Source organism: Trifolium pratense, linkage group LG1 (assembly GCF_020283565.1).
Source record: "Trifolium pratense cultivar HEN17-A07 linkage group LG1, ARS_RC_1.1, whole genome shotgun sequence".
NCBI classification, from domain to species: Eukaryota; Viridiplantae; Streptophyta; class Magnoliopsida; order Fabales; family Fabaceae; genus Trifolium; species Trifolium pratense.
The window spans coordinates 14,308,013-14,330,144 of NC_060059.1; the positions used below are offsets into that span (position 1 = coordinate 14,308,013).

Consider the following 22,132-nt stretch of genomic DNA (forward strand, 5'->3'; position numbering starts at 1 on the left):
TTAACTTGAGATTTTTTATGGAAATTTTTTGAAGTGCTAAGAAATACTAATTTTAAAGATGTATAAAGAAATTAGAAGTTATATGATGATCGATGAGAAATATGACATCAAGTAAGTTATCATTGAGTGAATATGTTAGTTGCGGATAAACTTAACATCATATATCCCGGGCTCGATCTAGTTTAGTATCAAGGTGATTCTGTTTATGTTTCTATATATATGGGTCGGGCTGGCCTATATTGTAGGCATGACAATAAAATTTATACCTCCAGGTATCCGTCTGCCACACCCTGATTTTGACGAGGAAAATTTGAGTTGACTGAGTTTGAATTCGAGTTTGGGTTTTCCCCGATTTTAAAATACGGGAGTGCAGCGGGTAATGAGAATATTGATACTCACCCCGAACCCATTGTCATGCCTAATATATTGTTGTGGAATACCCCAACACCTCAATCAGGAGATCAAAGACCTAACTCCTGCGGTAGAGAAAGAAATTCTCAACAATTAAGGCAAGATATATAAAGGACCTCTAATTATAACCACCCGAGACCTAACTCCGCACTCCAAAAAACTCTAACGATTCTTACATAAAATAAGATGTATTCCTCGTATTCGTCGCTCATAAAAGAAAGATTTTTTTTTAAGTGTGTCTTACAAAGACAACTTACTCAAAATAAATATACACATTAAATAAATATCAACAATAAACACAAAATTGACTAATAAAGTAAAAAAAAAGATCAAGCACGATCAAACGGTCCTTTATCTCTTTCAAAGTCTATAAATTTGTACACATGCCTCAACGTATGAAACATACACAAAAACGAGAGAAATAATGGAGAGCACAAAGAGAAGTTTAAGCTTGTTGGTATTATGTTTTCTTATGGGAACATTAATGTTAGTGAGTGGCCAGAGTGCAACCAACGTAAGGGCAACATATAATAATTACTACCCTCAGAATATTAATTGGGACTATCTCACCGCCGGTGTATACTGTGCTACATGGGATGCTAACCAGCCCTTGTCATGGCGTAAAAGATATGGTTGGACTGCCTTTTGTGGACCCGCCGGACCACATGGCAGAGATTCTTGCGGCAAATGCTTGAGGGTATTACCACTTACAATTTTTTTTTTTTACTTTCACCACTAATTTAATCTGGTCTGAGCATCATTTCTGATATGGTTCTAGTCCTTTTCCAATTACAGTTACGAGAGATCGAATCGTGTTCCTCCCTACGTCACTTACACATTTAATTTAGAAATAATCATATCATAATTCATAATAATTTAATGATAATATATTGTGATTGTAAAATACATTTTACACTTTTTTATAAGCAACTTGGTATTAAAGGGTTACAAAGATTACTCCAACATATTAAATTACAAAGAGTAATTCACATGAAATGACTTTTAAAACATGCCAAAGGATTTTGTTTAAAAATTTTAAAAAAAAACTATGCCAAAGGGTTACTAAACTAATTTGAAATTTGAATTAACTAGAGTTCCTATTGATTCGGTGAAGGAACCACAACTATGAAAGCATTTTGATTCAATTCTTTGTTAAAGATGAATTTTACTAATATTGTGGTGATGATGTAGGTGACAAATACTGCAACCAATACTCAAACAACAGTGAGAATAGTGGATCAATGCGCCAATGGTGGACTTGACTTGGATGTGAATGTCTTCAATCAACTGGATACCAATAAACAGGGTTACCATAATGGTCATCTTACTGTTAACTATAACTTTGTTAATTGTTAATTAATGTGAATGAATGAATCACTTCTTTGTGATCCCAAGTTGTAGTAGTGCTGCCTAACATAATACCATAAATAAAACTAGCGGTGCTACTTATTATATACTTAGCTTTGGATGAATCATACTTGTTCTTATTTATTGGTTACTATATATGGCTTGCTCTTTGGATTTTATTTCCCTCTCTGCTTACAAGGGGATCTTGGAAAGAAATTAATTTGAAGTTAGGCATAGTATATCATTTAATCGAACCCACATCAATATAATTTTAAGTTAGGAATATCAGAGCATCTTCGATAAGGGTATCTAAGAGAGTTTCATAGACTAATGATACGATACCTTAACTTTCTTATCATTGGAGTTTCATGACGTGTCACATAAGGTATCAAAATTGATGATACCAGTACCTTAAATAAAATACCGTATCATCAATTTAATGTTATTATTATTTTTATTTTTATTTTTGGTATATAAATCCAATTTAATAGCTACCAAATATGTCAAAACATTACCGTTTGTCATTAATGTATGATACTCAAAAAATGGTATCACCATTAGAGTAAAATATGTATGAGTTGCATAAATATTACATGGTATTGTAGGAATTACTTGTTAGTTTTTTTTTTTTTTTTGATAAGCAAAATAATTTTATTAAAAGGAGTACAAGAAGTACTCTAATCCATATACAAGAGTGTGGTCCGTACCCACCTTCTATGAAGGGTTGAAGAGTTCCGCCAAAATCATGTGCTCGAAAGTCGGACAAAAAGAAAACAATATTACAAACAACCAGCCAAATTACAAATAAAATGACAAAAACAATGCATTGTTTTGACAGTGCAAGGACCTGCTACCAAAACAAATGCATCCAGACTAGCATAAGCTCCCACTTCCAAGTCAAGCAAGTGACAACAAAAACTCCCTTCCAAAGCTAGTTCACGATGAAAAAAACCACTAGAGCAAATAAACAAGACTGCAGCACAACACTCTACATCATTCAGTTTGATCATCACAGAAACATAGTCACATTATGCACACCAGTAACTTAATCAGCCCATCTTCCAATCCTAAAAAAACTTTGGGAGTAATCCTCATATACTTTGAAGGCAGTAAAGAGGATTAGCACACCAGTTATAATATAGATGATCTGCTCTACGGCCTGCTCTACCACTAAACCAAAGCCACGAGATGAATTTAATGGATTCAACCAACGCAGAATAGTTCGCCGTCTCTCCTCTGAACAAAATATTATTCCTCATGCGCCAAATACACCAAGTTGTGGCTAACCAAATCAAGTGCCTAACTTTCATTCCCTTCTTCACTTTAACTAAGGATCCAAACCTCAAAAAATGTATCCAGCCCCCTTCTTGATGATTGTAATCAAAACCCAACCACAAAAAAATTTGCCTCCATACTTCATAGATTTTATGACAGCTAAAAAAAACATGGTTGCAGTCTTCCACTACTTGAAAACAGAAAACGCAAGATAAATCATGAGAATTGGTTAAAATACCTTTAGATGCTAGGGCTGCACGGGTAGGAAGTTTCTCAAGAAGCAAGCGCCAACCAAAGACTCCTACTTTTGACGGAACATCATTCTTCCATAATTTGCGCAAAGCATAAGTTAAATCTGATGCTAAATGGATCGGAGCCGACCGGGAGTGCAAGAAAATATAGGCAGATTTGACACTAAAAATACCTGAACCAGTCAATGTCCAACGCCATCTATCTACCCGATCCAAATGCAAATTCAGACCAAACAAAAGTTGCTCAAGAGCAGCCTTCTCTGCACCTTCCTCTTGAGATAAAGTTTCCAGCCAATCTGAATTCCAAAGTATCACACAGCTGCTTGCTTGAATTAAACTAGAAACCAAGCGATCTTTATGTAGCTCCTTTTCAAATAAAAGTGGAAAAGAATCCCGTAAAGGAGCATCACCAAACCATTTCTCTTTCCAAAAACATATAGAATCACCCTTGCCCAAAATGCTACTGACATTTAAAGGGAACCAATAATCATCAGCCCTCCCTCCTACTCCCGCCACATCTCTCCACCAAATCGAGTCCTTATTGCTAGTTACTACAGCTTCCCAACTAAGAAGTTTAGAAGACAGCGAACCATATCTATAGCACAGCAAATCAAACCATAAAGCATTCTTCTCATTTAAACATCGCCATTTCCATTTACATAATAGTGCCATATTAAACAACTCCAAATCTTTGACACCAAGACCACCCTTATCTTTTGGTAAGCAAACTTGTTCCCACTTAATCCAACAAAGTTTTTTATCCTCCAATCCTCCCCCCCAAAGAAAATTCCTTTGAATCCTCACCAATTTATTAATAATGCACCGAGGAGCCTTGTAAAAGGAGAAGAAGTATAACGGAAGGCTTGACAACACAGAATTAATTAAAGTAATTCTACCTCCAATCGAGAGATTACGACCACTCCAACTTGATAGTCTCTTTGTCAATGAATCAACAATCGGTTGCCAAGTGTCTTGTCTCCTCGGGTTTGCACCTACCGGAATGCCCAAAAATTTGAAAGGAATGGAATCGAAGCTACACGAAAGGAAGCTTGCAGCTGCAGCAAGAAAGTTCGCATCCACATTAATACCATACATCTTGCTTTTAACAAAGTTAATCTTCAAGCCTGACACTAACTCAAAACCTCTCAGAATAGTTTTGATTGTCCGAACATTATCCCACGAAGCTTCTCCCAATAAAACAGTGTCTTCAGCAAACTGTAAAATCTGAAAACGAATTGAATCGTTCACTTTGTATCCAACAAACTTTCCAATATCCACTGCCTTGTTAACCATTCCAGTTAAACCTTCTGCTGCTATCAGAAAAAGAAACGGAGATAGAGGATCGCCCTGTCTAAGTCCCTTTCCAACTTTAAAATCCCCCGTTGGGCTGCCATTAACCAAGACTGACATTGAACTGTTGAATATGCAAGCTTTCATCCAACGCATCCATTTCCCGGCGAACCCCATTTTCACCATCAAACGATCCAAATAGTTCCAACTAACAGTATCGTAGGCTCGCTCAAAGTCCACTTTGAACAACAAACAAGTGTCTTTTCTCCTTTTAGCTAAATCAATAACTTCATTCAGAACCACTACACCGTCGAGAATCTGTCTTCCAGATAAAAAAGCCGACTGACACGTAGAAATTAACTTAACCAAAACACTCTTCAACCTGGATGCCAACAATTTGGATAAAATTTTATATAACATACCAATCAAACATATCGGGCGATAGTCGGATAATTGTTGAGGGTGATCCTTCTTAGGAATAAGAGTCAAAAAAGACGCCGTTATTGCTTTCGGTAAAACTGCATTATCGTGAAATTCATTCAAAAAAGCCATAACATCGCCTTTCACCGTCGACCAACATTCCTTTAGGAAATTAAAATTGAAACCATCCGGACCGGGGCTTTTATTTCCATCACAACTCCAAACTACCTCCTTGACCTCTTCCTCCTCAAAGGGCTGAAGTAAAAAATCATTGTCTTCCCCCGATAACTCTTTGAAATTAATGTCATGTACAAAAGGTCTATTTTCCCAAACTTCAGAAAAGTTCACAGCAAAATGATTTTTAACTTCCAATTTGATATTTTCCACACCTTTGATCCACTCATCTCCTTTTCTCAGCATCACCAATTGGTTTCTTCTTTGTCTACTCTTGATACTAGCATGGAAGAAGCGAGTATTGGAGTCACCTTCACTCACCCATTTAGATCTTGATTTCTGCTTAATCAAACTTTCTTTGAAATGTAATTGATCCCAAAACTTTTTATTAATACCACTTTTGTCAACCAACATCGAGTTCACTCCATCAGCAGCCGCCAACCCCTCTGCCTCATTCAATTCCTTCACCGTGTTTTCAATATTCAAATCAAGAATACCAAACACCTCCCTATTCCACCCTCGCAGTTCCTCTTTCAAACGTTTCAATTTTTCCTTAATAACAAACGCTTTCTTCCCTGTAATGTTCAAACTGTCCCACGTTTTTGCAACAAACGGACTAAACTCAGGATGCTTTAACCAACAATTGTTGACCTTAAAAGGTTTAGGGCCCCAATTAAGGTTAGAACAAAGTAACCAAACCGGACAATGATCTGAAATATCGCGATCACCAATCCATTGACCCGATACTTCTTCTTTAACAATGAAGTTGTCTGACAGTAAAAAACGATCCAAGCGGCTCATCGCTTTTCCATCTGCACTAAACCATGAAAACTTCTTTCCAATTACTGGGATGTCAACAAGCTCCATCATTTCTACAAATTGACAGAATTTAGCCCGTTCATTATGTCTACCTGATGCGCTGCTACCTTTCCTTTCTCCCTCCTTCAACACAACATTGAAATCACCTCCGATGCACCAATCACCTTGGTCATTTTTAAGCTTAACTTCCAATAAGTCTTGCCACAACTTTCTTTTACCTGATAAGTTACAGGGTGAATAGACATCTACCAAATAAAGGATTCCCTCCCTCCATTCCACACACAGCCCCAAAAAACCAACACCAGAGAAGCAAAATTTGACCGTAAATAATCCTTTATTCCACATAATCAACAAACCCCCTGATAACCCGTCAGACGCTTTTGCTACCCACTCAACATCCTTATGACCCCACAGGTTATGGATCATAAAATCATCAAAATTGGCTCTTTTAGTTTCTTGTAACAAGCATATATCAAACTTACCTGAGACAAGAAACTGGTTGAGTCTTCTTTGCTTAGCACTGCTGCCCCACCCACGTAAATTGAGAGACACAATCTTCATGTGAAAACTTGATTGTTTTGCTCCCTCAACCTTCTTGCTTCCCTAACACTTTCCTCATTGGCTTTTAATCTCTCTACGTAAACAGCATCCTCTTCATCTCCTCCAACTCCCAATTCCTGGACCCCCTTCCACACTTTACCATTAACTTCCATTTCATGTTTATTCCAAAATTGTTGATTGCAATTTCTGATATCCACCGAATTCAAAGAGCTACAACAAAGAACAGTGCCAGCCGACGATAAAGGATTGTCCTTGGTTTTCACCACTTTGAACTTCCCCACCGGATTCCGTGAACACACCTCCATCGATGGAGAAACAGTCGGCAACGGTGAAGAGTTGTTGACACCGTGAGAGATCGAGCGTCGCACCGACGGAATTGAAGGGATATGACACGTGCGTGCTGCGGCGTTTGACCGTGAGTTGCATTGATTGCGAACAAGAGGATTTGCGTGAGCAGATACTGATGAATCCTTTCTTACATTAGAGGGTTTGGGCCCAAGCTTAGTGCCTCTATGAGAAACACTGCTAATACCACCCCCTTCTTGTTCACCCTTTCCTCCTCTACAACCCCCATGAGAGTTAATTGAATTAATTGAATTGGGCTTTCTACCCATTCCATCCATACTTTTAGGTGCACCCCCTCCTTGCCCCGTTTTACCTCCTTTAATAAGACCAGACTTGGGCTTTTGGGCCAGCTTATCCAAATCTGAACTTCTTTTATTCTCCCCTCTTACTTCACTATTCCTACGTGGACAATCACATAAAGAGTCACATGAATCTTTAGATATATCCACAACATTGTGTACTTCCAAATCAACAACAGCTAGCTCCTTTAATTCCTCCCTCATAATCTCCCCATCCTTTGAATTTGAATAATTCAAATTCTTTACATAATTAAGATTGTTTGATGATTCCATTGAAGAGAAACACTTGCTAGCTTTAGGCACACACATACAAATAAAAATAAATTAAAATTGTCACATCAATTCCACTTTAACCATTTTATCTTTATTTTTTAATTTTTTTTTGTGAGTGTGCCTAACACATATAATTTATGCTTGTGCCTATAGTAGACTTTCTCTCCATTGAAACCTCCTTCCCATTACTCTCTGGATCATTATTTCCAAAACTGTTAGCAGGTGAATTATTAGTATTAACACAATTAGTTAATGCTAATAAATGATGTCCCCCTACACCTCCTTCTCTCTCCGCCTCCACATCCTCCTCCCCCATCGCCGGAAAATCACCATCTTCATCCTCCGAACTACTGCCGAAATAATCCCTCCCCTCCTTAGTTTCTTTTGATGGAACTGCAATACGCATAGGTCCATGAGAGTCTTCGATAATTCTAAGTTGAAACAATTCATCGTTGACTTCAACAGATAGAAAATCATCGACCATCTTCAGACCCGGAGTACGTATCAAGATTCTTGCCACGTCCATGGTTAATTTCTTCGAAGTGCTATCATCTGCGTTCAAAAAAGTACCAAACGGATTGGCAATTAACGCGAAAAAAATGTCGTTCCAAGCATGAACGGGAATTCCGTACACTCGCAACCATACCAATCTGTCAGTATCTATCTCCCTTGTACTCCAAGGACGAATTTCCTTGAACCACTGCTCTAGCCAATCCCATGTATATAATATTTATTTTATTTCAAAAAAAAAAAACGTCGCTTCTATTTTTTAGGTTTCAGAGTATTATGCAAAGTCTGTGTCTATTATGCTTAATTTTTTTTTGTCTATTATGCAAACATGTCTTTTATTGCTCTTATGAAAAATCCACATAAGAAATACTACTTTGTTATGTTAATATATCACCGTCAACAATACTAAGAATTAATATACATGGAACAATGGATTTAATATAACAACTTTATAGATTTAATAAGTTTTAATTACATCGACACTTTACAATAATTTCACTTTTTTTATTCATTCACAATAGTTTCACTTATATTTTAACAATATAATTTATAACAAATATTTAAGTAATATATTTTAAATAAATTTCTATCTTGGTATAATATCAAACTTTAATATCAAGAAAAAAATCTGTTTGGGAAAGAGGGTGTTTTCAAAATGGTATTATTTATATATAAAGAATTAATACAATGATTAAAAAAATACAATGAAAGAATGTCAAGAAGCCCCCGTAATTTCTTGATGGTGAGCTTATGAAGCAATAATATGAGTAAATCAGCTATAAACAAATTTGAATTATTTGGTAAATCTAATATGAGACAAAAGTCACTTATTTTCTTCCCTATTATGCATTAATGGGTTAAATTAGTTTTCTAAACAGGAATTGGCAAGTGTACTTCATCTCCTCTCCATTCTCAAGTTCTATCATGTTTCCAATGATTATTTCGGAAGCATTAGTCACAAATTCGGACAAGTTCATGCATTTCACACTAAATAAAGTGAATATGAGAAATTTATTCCTTAAACTTAATTCGAGTTACATATTTTTAATAGTAAAAATATATGCATGCATAATTACTAATTAGAGATAATTAAATTATGGGTTACATTTTTTCTTTCTTCCTGATATACATCTAATTGTATATATATATTTTTTAAAAATATTTATATCTGTTTATCAAAAGTGGATTCTCTCAATTTCTTTTGGTTCCTCAAGTGTGTATATTTTCATCCTTAAATCCACATTTTTTTTTCTTCTCTCTTCTTCCAAATCAATGGTTGCAAATTTTTTTGACCATAACTTCATTTAATGTATTGTGTTTAATATATGTTGTTTCGTTATTAATATAATTTTTTTTTGTCATAATTGATAATATTTTTACATTGAAATCGTATATGTCCTTAGTTTATTAGAATAATTTTATTACACTAAATTTATACATGTATAATCTAAATTTTAAAATAAGCATCATTTCAAAACATAAGTGCCAAGTAATACTAACTCCGGTCGTAAGACATCATTTAGTTTTTGTGAAAATTATTTAAAACTAATTTCCTAACGAAAATTTATTTTCGGTCCAATTAGGCAACATTGAGGTACCGTTTGACCCAGCTTATTTCAGACTTTTTACTTAATATAAGGAGAAGTCGGGCCAAACAATATTTTTTAAAAGTACTTAATTAAAAAAGAAGCTTAATTTATATGGGTAAAATTAACAAATAATGAGCTTTCAACAAATTTGAATTTGTATTACATCGATGTACTCTATCAGTTTGAATGAATGAATATTCTTTATTTTTAGTCAAAAAAAAAAACAAAGTTGATATATGGAGCTTTTTTTCCCTAAAGCAGCTTCTCGGCATATGCTCTCTCTTCGATTCCCACTCACCCTGTTTAATTTATTTTATTTTATTTCTTCTAACTGTTTGGCACACAATCATCCATGTACCCACCAATTTAGAAAATTCTACCCGAACCAATGAAAGTCTCACACGTCCTACTACTAGCTCTCAAATGTTGACCAAATTTCTACCCCAACCAACCAAAGGCTCACACGTCACACTAATACCACAAATGTAGACCAAAACAGTTTGACCAAATTTCTACCCCAACCAACCAAAGGCTCTTTCACAAAGGGTGTCTATCCTATAAGATAATTTGTATTTTGCACCAATTTATTTTTCCACCACCGATTTAATGTGGTTCGGGCGGTTGACATTAAGTGGTTACGGCCCCCTCTCGATCGCAGTTGCTGAGATCAAACCGCAGTCATCCATACTAAGTTCAATGCCAATCACCACTAAATTAACTAACGATTGGTAGCACCAATTCTTTTGTACATTGATATTTTGAAAATTCGTAGTATATATTGATACAGTTTAAATTTTATATTTCAAAATATTTCGGATTCTATATTAACACAAAAAAATAATTTATTTTCTTATCTACATTTCTTTTTATGTTTCTTAAATATTAAAACAAATCCAATTTTATTAAAAATTTTACATAAAAAGAATAATGCAAAAAAATATATTATAATTTTTTATTTTGTATACAAAATTAATTTCTTCAGTTGACATACTTCTTAAAAATATTTCACATAATACACCAAAAAAATAATCTCACGTGTGTTAAATAACTTAGAAGATATTTTAAATAAAATAATAATATTTTTAGAAATATTTTATCAAATTCAAAAATTATTTTGAAAGTAGCTTTTATATTAAAAAAATTGAAAATCCAAACAACTTTTATTTTAACTTTAAAGTTATACTTTTTAACTTTAAGCTAAAAGTAACTTATAGGTTAAAAAAAAGCCCGGCCAAACGCAACCTGAATCTCCGCTCGACATCATTAGTTTTTGCGAAAATTGGTCTATGCATTCGGAGTCCGATCATTATAATTTTCATTCTCAGTTGCTTTTTAGTCCGATTAGGTAATATTGAACGGTCGGATTGATAAAATTTGAAATCCCCGGTCGACATCGTTAGTTTTTGCGAAAATTATTTAAAACTAGTATCCCGACAACGATATTATTAAAATTGGTCTATGCATTCGTAGTCCGACCATTAAATTTTTTATTCACAACATACAATGTATGTGGCGTGTTAAAAAAAATAATGTTAACAAATACCGTAAAATATTGGATACCGGTTAAACCAATTGCATCAAATTAAATGAGATAAGAAATACAAAATAATTATCTTTGTATATAACGTCAAAAAGGGACCATGTATGATTTGATTAGCTAGTCCAATTGGTCGTAAGGTGTATTTGGAGGGTGAGGTTGCGGGTTCAAACCCCTGGAAACACAATTTTTTCCATTTTTTGTTTCCAGAATTAGTGGCTCCGCTAACTCTTGCTACATTGTATGGAATTAGCGACTCCACTAACTCTTGCTACATTGTATGGAATTAGCGGCTCCACTAACTCCTGCTACATTTTTTGTTTGCACATACCTCTAACTTTTACTACCTTTTTGTTTCTTAAAAAAAATATAATATTAATTTTCGATACTTTTCCGATACATGTATCAGAGAGTATCAGTATCAAGTACGTATCGGACACGATACTTCGCCAATTTTGGAGTATCGAGGATTTACAGGTTATATGTGTGCATAAAGAGAGTATAAGCAAAGGAAAAAAAAAATTGGGACACTTGTCTGACACGTGTCGTACGAGTGTCCTACAAGTGTCGGACACCGGTCAAAGGAGTGTCAAAATTGAGTTTTCTTTGGACACCGGTCTGAGCTATTCGACACGTGTCGTAGGAGTGTCATACGAGTGTCGGACACCGACACGTATCGGACACCGCGACACGCCTAATCATAGAGGTGTTCGTGATTCGTAGCATATGTATAATACTTTGCCATTTTTGGAGTATTGGGACTTCACAACATGTATGTGGGGTGTTAAAAAAAATTAATGTTATTTTTGAAATATTTATTTTATTTCAAAAAAAAAACGTCAGCTTCTATTTTTTAGGTTTCAGAGTAAAAAAAAAAGTTAAATACCATGATACTTTTCCGATACGCGTATCCGACATGTATCGGTTATATATTTTTTAAAAAATAATATTAATTGCCGATACTTTTCAAATACATGTATCGGCTCGCTACATTTGCATATACCTCTAACTTTTACTACCTTTTTGTTTCTTTCCAATTCTGTTCTTTCTTCCCAATTTTGTAACGTGAAAAGTATATTGTAACGTATATATTGTACAAATTAAAACACTTTTATTGTATGAAATACTTGTTTTATTTTAAAAATATTTATTTTATTCCAAAGTAAAAAAACGTCACTTATATTTTTTATGGATTAATAATTTCCTTAAAATAAATAATACTTTTTTTTCATTTTGTTATAGTATATATGATATGAACCAAATACACTACAAATACAATGAAATTGAATTTAAAAAAGCAAATCTTCAGTTATATTAAGAACTGGAGGATATACACAACAAATTTACAAGATTGGGAACTGTAATATTTTTTTGTACTTGGTGGATCTATTCCTACTAAACAAAGTGCACGTCTGTGTACTATATGTGGGTTGAGTGAACAAAGTGCACGTCTGTGGACTATTGGATTACATCATTAGTTTACTTTAGGATTTTGCATTAGTACAAAAATATAAGACAAATACTCCTGGGTCATTTTAAAACAACAAGTACTAGCATTAGCATTAGGTGATTAGGTGACATTTGACATGTACTCACACCAGCAGGAGCAGATTACATGGGGAGTGGATTTTTTACATAAAATCCCGTGTTTTAATCTCTACTAGAGTACTAGCATTAGCTTGTAATTCCAACACACCAAGATCCTGCTAATTAGGAGTACTTCCATTACCAAACCTCTCATTTTGTTATCTTCAACTTCTTTTATTTCACATTCCACACTTGCTTCCTGCAACAGAAACAAAACATCACCATCCACAATGAAAAACTCACCCAACAAACGCAGTAACCCTAAGAATGATGCAACAAAAAAGACGAGCAAAAGACAAAAGGAAGTTGGCACTCATTCTGTGCATGTTACACAACAAATCAGTGAGACTCACAACAAGGAAAAAACAATTGAGATTCATATTCTTTCATCATCTAGGTAAATTCCAAATCACTTTATGACATCATGTATTTTCATATTTTCTTTCAAGATTGTTGTGTGTGTGTGTGTTTCAATAGATTATTAAACATAAAAGTGTATATTTTCATATTTTGTTTGGAAATTGTTGTGTGTGTGTGGATATGGTAATCAACATATATGATAACACTCAAAACCCAACACTTTATGCCATCATATATTTTCATATTTTCTTTGGACAATATATTTTCATATTTTGTTTGGAAATTGTTGTATGTGTGTGGATATGGTAATCAACATATATGGTAACACTCAAAACCCAACACTTTATGCCATCAGATATTTTCATATTTTCTTTGGAGATTGTGTGTGTCTATATGAAACTTACCACTCAAAACTGAAAAATGTGTGTGACTTTGTGTGTGTGTTACTATGTTAGTATAAGGCTAGTAGCTTAAAAATTAGATTTTTGGATATAATGATAGTCGTTTGATAGATTTTTGGATATAATGATAAGTTAGACTTCATTGTTATGTTGAATACCATAACTGCAAATTATTAACTGACATAGTTGAACTCACTAAGGATAAAACACACCATGTATCAATTAACTAAACAACGTATTAGAAATAGAAACTTAATAGTCATGAGTGTAGTTGAAAGTGTTAATATTTTTTTTAGCAGTAATCCAACTAAAACGGCTGGCAAGGACAATAGGGATGACAAACAAGATAACGACTCAACAGCGTCTTCACCTGTTGTGAAACAAAGAGATCATAGTAGAAGGTTTCCAGCAACAGAAAGGAAGACAAGGAAGTCCAACATATTAGAGACTCTGCGCGCCTCCTCCTCAGCACCACCAAAATCCAACCTAAAAGGAAGAACAGATGATAGGGATTTCAAGGAAATTAGGAAAAATCTTTTTTGCCGACCAGATGAAGAAGATGATAGCGACTTCTACCTCAACTACCATCCAGCGGCTAGTATTGGATATGAAGGCCTTGATATTAATTTTCACATTCCCTCCGTAAGTATTGGTTATTTATTTTGAATTTAACTTAATATTACATATTGCATGATGTAAATTTATGCCTAACTATTTTTTTTTAATGTCTTTTATGATAGTGGATGTCAATGACATTCAAGCCAACTGCAGCAATGAATCTGAACGACTTATGTGCTTACACAGCAGCCTACATATTTAAGGCTGATCCTGAACAATTGTTTGGGTTTGTCTTTTTAATGCATATGCTAAAACCTAATTGTATGTTTATATATCACAGTTAGTTTGATTATTATACCAACTTTCTTTGTAGTGACGAGGTTTTAGTAAGAACAACATCAGGTGTAATTGGGGATAGACAAGCTCCGAAGTCTCTTATGCCAAGATATCCTGTTGACCAGCAGGTTATTTTTATCTAACACCAAGTAAATTAATCCTATTAATGTAAATGTCTGATAATGTCATTTTCATAATTCTACGCAGATTATAAATCTTGTTGTTGCAAGACAAAATTGGGTGATGAGTATATTACTGGAAGAGTAAATACCATCTGGTACATGCCAACTGAGTTTCAGGTGATTACTACAACTACTAAAACGATTTAAACATTTACATTCATAAATTATTAAGAGTTGACTTAAAATATATTTAATATTTTATTTTTATTGCAGCAATATGCCTTGGAAACACATCAAGGGGCTGACTATGTGAGGGAGATATACCAAGCTAAGTTCATGACACCAGGAGATTATGTTAACCGGGTGAGTTGTGTATTAGATCGTTGCAAACAAAGTTGTCGCATTAAAAATTATATTCCCACAACTTAATATTGTGTTAGACAAAACTGAAAGTTGTCTTAGACAGAACTCAATATTGTGTTGTAACAAACTATTTTTCTGTTATCCATTCACACGGATTCAGTTATTGTGCACTGACATTTATAGGACTAGGCACAATGTTTGCTAACCCTTAACAGTTGGACTAACACACTATATATTAACTATTCAGTTGGCTAATCCCGACTTAACTAATATGACAAGGGTTATACAATATGTACACTTACAATATTACATGTTTGCAGATGTTCATCCCGATGAACGACCAGGGAAGCCATTGGTACCTTATGGTTGTAGACTTCAACCAAAGGAAATTGGTTTGGTTAGACTCTCTTCATTGTGCTAGCAGAGACCATTTTCGCCGGCGTGCAATTCTGAGAATGGTATGCATTCAAGTATACCCTTATAACATTGATCCTAAGGATATTGGTCTGAAAGTAATTATATATAGACCATTTTTTAAAATTTTGTTTATGTTGTGTGGCAGGCTATATTCATCGAAGAAATCTTGATGCATGAGTCCTATGGTCAAGTTCTCCCTAGATTTAACCAGGACAGGCTGGTATCGACATTCTCTCTTTATCAACCACGACATATACAGCAGCAGAGACCCGGCTCGTAAGTACTCTAAAACCTTAAACTATATTTAATTGATTGATATTAACTGTCACTTGTCACTAATGCATTTACTGCCTTGTCACAGCAATGACTGTGGAGTGTGGATTTCTAAATGGATGATTGAGTGTCCTTTGAGATCGGAATATGGCTACGTCACTGTAAGTTGAATGCAAGTGAACATTTTTTATTAATCATTTATCTGTAATTATAACTCCAATTGTCCTAAATGTTCATAATAATAATATACAGGTCAACACAGCCACAAGGATGAAACTAGCCATCCATTTGGTCAAAGCAGCCAACAATGAGCTGTATGATGAGGTGTTGGCCAAGGCTGCTGAGAGTTGGAGAGCAGAGGAGGAGAGAAGGAAGAACTTGGTGAAAATTTAACTGTTTGGGTGTTGGTGGTTTTCCCTAAATATTAATCTTGTGAACAGCTGTTGATTGTATTTTGCTTGGTTGTGTAACAGTAATTCTAACATTATTAATGCTACTTGTATAAGTAGTATTTTGAACATCAGTTTATGACCCTTTGTGGTTGTAAACACTCCTCCATCCTTATTTAAAAACTAAACTCTACTGTTTAGATTCATTATGAATAACTAATGAATCTAAAAAGTAGAGTTTTGTTTATAATTAAGGATATATGGACCAGTTTTTATATTATGCTTGCTATGATTCCACCAAAAAAAAAAATGCTACTTGTATGTACAAGTAGTATTTAAACATCAGTTTATGACCACCCTATGTGGTTCTAAACATGTAGTATTTATGTTGTGTTGGTTTGTTGTAATGAATGCATGCTAATGTTTTGATGTTTATTATTCTGTGTTTGTCCTCACCCATGGTTTTGGATATTGTGGTTATCTTTTGCATAAATTTGATGCTACTTGTATGTATAAGTAGTATTTAAACATCAGTTTATGACCACTCTATGTGGTTCTAAACATGTAGTATTTATATTGTGTTGGTTTGTTGTATTGAATGCATGCTAATGTTTTGATGTTTTTTATTCTGTGTTTGTCCTCACCCATGGTTTTGGATATTGTGGTTATCTTTTGAATAATTTTGATGATAATTTGGTTATATTTTTATTAGGTTCATTCTAATTTGAAGAGGAGAAAGGGGAAACCAAAGGGGTTGTTGTTTTACTATAGTTTTTCTTCAATCCAGATTAACCAAATATGGGATGCCTACACTAAATATATAATCTATAATTACAACACGCACACATATAAGTTTTATTTCTATCTCAAACACAACACAGGATAAGTATTTTATGTCTGATATTAACATACCTCTATCGGTTATTTTATTCTTCCATCACTGTATCAAAACTTCGTTACTGCATCAGTTCCTATGTTTGAAATACATCTCGATGCATTTAATCAAGACTTCATTACCTGCAGTTTATTTCAACAAACAGTCAAAAATATTTATGTGCTCAACAACATTTTTCATTTAACTATTCAACATTTTGATAATCAACCAAATTGCGCAAAGGTTTATCAAACTATTTGTCTCAGATTAAATTAAACTACTTGTCTAACAATTACAAAATTATCATTGCATCGCAAAATTAGAATCACATGAGATTTTAATTGAGAGCATTTTAATCTCATTTCTCACACTAATTATAAAGTTCTCACTGGATACACTCCCTGTCTATATATATGCATGTAATATTGCAATAGTAAGACAAAGAAAGATAATTAAAACTTTAAATAACACTTGAAATTATACTTCAATAAATTTAAATTTGTTCATCAGTCACAGGGGGTGTGATAGGATTATGGAGGTTGATTTAGTTAATTAAATAATGGCACCCCTTAAATAATATTGATGTAACTTTTAGTTGAACTTTTATTAATTGAGCCTTTTATTAGTCTTTGAGTTTTAGTTGGGCCTTTATTGATGTTACGACCCACGCCAATTCTAAATGTTACGACCCAATTCCAGTAGGGATCACACTCGAGAATTTAGAGAGAGAAATTAGAACTAAAAGAGAGAAATTGGTTAACTTTATCATTGATTTCCTAAATTTGAAAAAGGGATACAAATATATAGTGCTAAATATCACTCATCAAAAGATCATAGAATAAGAGGGTTAAAGATCAATAAAGCCCAACTAAACAATTCAAAGACTAATAAAGGCGAAGTGTTAGTAGTGACTACAGAAATATAATTGAGATAGTTCATCTAAAACATAACTTTGAAACTTTAAGATACTTTTTTTTTTTGTTTAAATTGAAATTTAAGATACTGATGATTATAATGATACATTATCTAGTTTTTAGGACGAAACATGAGGCTGTGTATGTTAATTGTCAGAAAAAATAGAATGTTTATTGGCATGAAATCAAAAGATTATAAACTCAACTATGCAGTTGATGGATAGGATAAAATCTTTTGATTTTAAATCTTCAATTGATAAAAAACAGCTTAGGATTTTTCTATTCAAATTCAATTAAAGATGAAAAAACCAGAGATTCGATGTCGCAGAATGTTAAAGTATATTATAATGTTTAGGAAGCTTCTAGCTTATCTAGCTTATCAATGTAATATGGCAGTTAGCTTTCTGTTATTCAAAACAGAGTCAGTTACATTTGTAACTAACTCTATCTTCTATCTATATACTATATAAAGATTGAATCACACTATGTACAATTCACTTTTACAATCAATAAAATTACTCTCCTATTTCTCTGAAACTATCTCTTTCTAACACAGAAAATCCTTTTAGTATGCAGAAGAATTTTTAGTATGCAGCAGAATACAAGCGCTAAAAAATTGACCCAAAAGATGGTTGTAATTTTTGTAGCAAGTTTGTATGATCAGAATACAAAGCATTTCTTAACACAATTAAATATATACAACACAACTCTCATAAAAGTGGCTTAAACTCTTTCATGATCCAATACAGAAAAAAATGTAATTGTCTGTGAAGGTAAATTAATCCATTATTATACCTTGGTCATGAAATCTACCTAGGCAAGAGTGGCTTTGAAATCAAATTAGTCACTCCGCTCTTTTAGTGAAGAAAGGAATATGAAAAGAACAGGAAAAAAAAACAGTAATGAATAAAAACAATTGCAGTTCTTAAACATTGTTCGGTCCTTGCGGTGAGTCATACCTCTCATTTGAAACCACCCATAGATCGCTCCGTCTTGGGATCATTATATGTCTCTTCCTGGTTTGATTTTATCCCCCCTTCCCATACTCTATCCCTCTCCCACAATAGCCCGACGACGACCTCCTTCTTCTCCCTCCCATATCGTTCCACCACATGCAGCGTCTGCAATGTTACTTCAAAGACACTTTTTTCAGTCGCACATTGTAAGTTAAGATATCATAGGTTGTATTGCATCAGAAAGAAGCCTAACCAGAGATAATGATATTGACATATGAATAAAATTAAAGTGAAAAGAAAATGGTTTCACTCAGTCACATCATTAAGGAATTATACCTAACAGATAAGCAGTTCCAATCACACTAATGAGTACTGAATATTTTAAACTTTTAAAAGAAGCTACCTTAAATTAACAAATCAAATCATCAACAAATTCATAAAAAATCTGTAATTTACTTGTCATCAATAACAATACTAAAGACATAAAACTCAAGATAATAACACCAAAATTTTCATCTTAATAATAAGACTCAAATTCACAATAACTATTTTAAATTAGAAAGACATCACAATCAGTTCCCTAAACATAAACAATGAACCATTCTTGACAGAGCCAATGAAATCAAAAGCCAGTTTTGGTATTCTCATAATCCTAAAAAACAAAAAAAATTCAATAAATAATTAAAACTCTACAGAATAATTAAGTACTATCTTAAGAGTGATAAATCCACAAAGAGCCTCAAAATCTGTCATTGCAAGAGCCATCTCAGGTTTATGATTCCCATCTAAGTACACATCAGGATGCAATTTATGTAGCATCCGAGCCAACTCCTTATCAGGGTGAGCTTGTATAGGCAAAGCCTTCCCCACAGACAACACCTAACACATGAAAAACAACACAAAAATTCAGCCATTTCATAAAATCTAAAAAAGCACCACATCCTAAAAGACATCAAACTTGACATTAACATGAGTAATAATTTGAGAAAATGGAGCAATTAAACATAATCACATGTGTCAGTGTCATGTCAGTGTTGAATAATGAATGAATTGCATTCTAATTGAAGTCTCATTTTTAAAATAATGAATTTGCCCCTAACTATCAACATCATAGGCAATAATAAATCAAAATTTATAAAATACAAAAAAAATAATCAATAGAATGTACCATTGTATTTGGAGATATGAATGGTAGAAAATAAATTACTTCATGGTTTGAAGGAAAAATGTCCAACCACTTCATCCTTTTGTTTAAATTTAATCAAAGATTTCCTAACACTAAGTACAATAGAAAAAATCACCAAAAAAGAAAAATGCAATCAATCATCATTCGTCAGCCTCATTTATGCTAAATCTTTATTAACTTATCATTGTGTTTCACAAGAAAATAGGGACGATTTTTTAAAGCATAATCGAAGACATAATCCTGGCCAAACCTAGAAGCAGAGACACTCAAAAGCAAGAACATAATCGAAAACTAGAAATCAGGGAGGTGAAGACAAACCCATATGAGTTCAAGATCCAAACAGATGAAACAAGCAAAACACCAGTACAACGGCACTGCAACGGCCGCCGGAAAGCACACTGACCGCCGTCGCATACAGATCTGACGTTAGCAATCCCTACCGGGTGAAAGAAGTGATTACAGATCTGACGTTAGCAATCCCTACCGGGTGAAAGAAGTGATGCGGAGGGCAAAGCAACTCGTCGCACCACCACCCACAACATCTAGATTTTTTAAAGACGGAGAAGGGCGGTGGTGGCAAAAGTTAATATCCATAAGGGTGTTTTTATGCACAGTGCATAAGGTGATGACAGCCATCCGATCATGATTATAGTGATGACACGTTTATTGATCTGAAGGTCTCACCTCTGACCCTGAGTCACACAGGATCACAGTCTCAAGCTCTCTCAAGGTCTCAACATCGCGATTCTCTCTGAATCTCGCCGTCGTCTTCTCCCTTCGTAATCGGTGGTGTACGGTGGATTCTCGACGGTGGTCCTCACTTTTCTTTCTTGTTCTGTTCTTCTTTTTAGTTATGAGTAGTTTGATAAAAAGGGTGGCAGTGATGGTTGTAATATGAGGAAGATGAAGTACTCGTCGGTGTATCAAGATCAAGATCAATTTACGTTCAATTCCTCTCATTCTCTTCAATTTCATATACATGTTGTATCAGGATCAAGATCTAGGTAATTCAATTAGTTTTCGTTTTTCCCCAAATTTAGATCAAATTCATGTTCTTGAATAAATTCTAATTACTAATTCACATGCGATTTCGTTTGAATTTGGATTTGATTTTGAATTTGGTTTAATTTGAGTTTGACTAGGTTTTGGAGTTGGCTGGAAATGCTGCAAGGGACAACAAGAAAAGTAGAACTTTGCTAAGTCATATTATTCAATTGGCTGTTAGGAATGATGAATAATTGAGCAAGCTTCTTGGTGATGTTACCATTGCTAATGGTGGTGTTATGCCTAATATTCATAACTTGTTGCTTCCAAACACTTGGTATTTTCAGAATCTCATCACATCCACCACTTTAAGCTCTGCAAATCTCTTGGTAAATTAATTCTTAGTTGTATGTGTTGGAAATTGATTTGTTGTATTACCTGGTCTACACACTGTATTGCTGAAAAAGTGTATATGGTGCATCCGAGATGACGGCGGACTGTTTAGGCGTGCAGGAACATATTGGATAAGTAGTGCTTACTCAATTCTTGAAGGAGAGGCCCTAGTTCTTTTAGAGGCCATGAAGGATGCAAGCAATATGAACTTAGAGAACATAATATTTGAAACTGATTCAAGTACTGTTGTTGCAGCTTTACATGCTAACCATGTTGGTGTCTCAGCCTTTAGTATCCTTATTTCAAATATTAAGAGATTGTTGCTTTTAAATTCCAACTTTGAGGTAAAGAGAGGTTTGTGCCCTGCCCATTGTCATGTCCGATATGTAACCACTATAACGAGGATGATTGGCATTTCCTTTTTTACTGTAATAACAGCAAAACAGTGTGGCAAGCTGCTGGACTCGATGTGATGATTTCGGCGTGGTTTCAACACTACAATGCGCCAAAAGATGTTATTATGAATATTTGTCATTATGAGGGCAAACATATACAGCTGGGAAATTCGCTATGCTAGTGTGAGTCTTGTGGAATAATAGAAACAATTGGGTTTGGAATAATGTGAAAGATTCAGGGCAACAACTATGCGGTAAAGCGATGCATTTGTGGAATGAATGGGACATGGTTCAACAAATTCGCGACAGGAACAACAGCAGACCGCAAGTACATCAGCAGAATACACAGTGGAAACAACCAGAATTTGGATGGCTCAAGTGCAATGTTGATGCAGGTTTTCACATCGAGCAAGGTGTTACAAGCGCGGGATGGTGTGTTAGAGATTACTTGGGTCAGTTTGTGCTAGCTGGTACATCATGGATTAAAGGGAAATGTTCCATAATTGAAGGGGAAGCTCTTGCC

The 22,132-nt window shown here is 34.3% G+C and overlaps 2 protein-coding genes and 2 long non-coding RNA genes across 5 annotated transcripts; 3 read left to right on the forward strand and 1 right to left on the reverse strand.

The window, feature by feature from the left end:
• Nucleotides 1-812: 812 nt before the first annotated feature.
• Nucleotides 813-1,909, forward strand: LOC123903121 (pathogenesis-related protein PR-4-like). The gene is made up of 2 exons (XM_045953012.1): nt 813-1,108; nt 1,603-1,909. The coding sequence occupies exons 1-2, from the start codon at nt 836-838 to the stop codon at nt 1,765-1,767; spliced, it is 438 nt and encodes a 145-aa protein (XP_045808968.1). The 5' UTR covers nt 813-835; the 3' UTR covers nt 1,768-1,909.
• Nucleotides 1,910-12,430: 10,521 nt separating this feature from the next.
• Nucleotides 12,431-18,824, reverse strand: LOC123903126. The gene is made up of 3 exons (XR_006807841.1): nt 18,655-18,824; nt 16,820-16,924; nt 12,431-12,887 (listed from the first exon to the last, which is right to left on the reverse strand). It is a non-coding gene; the product is annotated as an uncharacterized LOC123903126 (long non-coding RNA).
• LOC123903122 lies at nt 12,820-15,494 on the forward strand. 2 transcript variants are annotated; one of them, XM_045953013.1, is made up of 8 exons: nt 12,820-13,085; nt 13,746-14,091; nt 14,190-14,293; nt 14,381-14,471; nt 14,551-14,642; nt 14,739-14,828; nt 15,149-15,286; nt 15,391-15,494. In XM_045953013.1, the coding sequence occupies exons 1-5, from the start codon at nt 12,919-12,921 to the stop codon at nt 14,608-14,610; spliced, it is 768 nt and encodes a 255-aa protein (XP_045808969.1). In that variant the 5' UTR covers nt 12,820-12,918; the 3' UTR covers nt 14,611-14,642; nt 14,739-14,828; nt 15,149-15,286; nt 15,391-15,494. The 2 variants fall into 2 exon arrangements, with proteins under 2 accessions (XP_045808969.1, XP_045808970.1); XM_045953014.1 differs by having other exon boundaries at nt 13,749-14,091.
• A 1,693-nt stretch (nt 18,825-20,517) lies between the features above and the next one.
• LOC123903124 lies at nt 20,518-21,373 on the forward strand. The gene is made up of 3 exons (XR_006807840.1): nt 20,518-20,841; nt 20,980-21,210; nt 21,335-21,373. It is a non-coding gene; the product is annotated as an uncharacterized LOC123903124 (long non-coding RNA).
• The last annotated feature ends 759 nt before the right edge of the window (nt 21,374-22,132 follow it).

Bases quoted from the DNA above. Each gene is read 5' to 3' on its own strand.
- LOC123903121 (XM_045953012.1), top strand. From the start codon at position 836: ATGGAGAGCACAAAGAGAAGTTTAAGCTTGTTGGTATTATGTTTTCTT. The intron at 1,109-1,602 runs GTATTACCACTT...GTGATGATGTAG, and splicing joins CTTGCGGCAAATGCTTGAGG to GTGACAAATACTGCAACCAA.
- LOC123903122 (XM_045953013.1), top strand. From the start codon at position 12,919: ATGAAAAACTCACCCAACAAACGCAGTAACCCTAAGAATGATGCAACA. The intron at 13,086-13,745 runs GTAAATTCCAAA...TATTTTTTTTAG, and splicing joins CATATTCTTTCATCATCTAG to CAGTAATCCAACTAAAACGG. The intron at 14,092-14,189 runs GTAAGTATTGGT...CTTTTATGATAG, and splicing joins TTAATTTTCACATTCCCTCC to TGGATGTCAATGACATTCAA.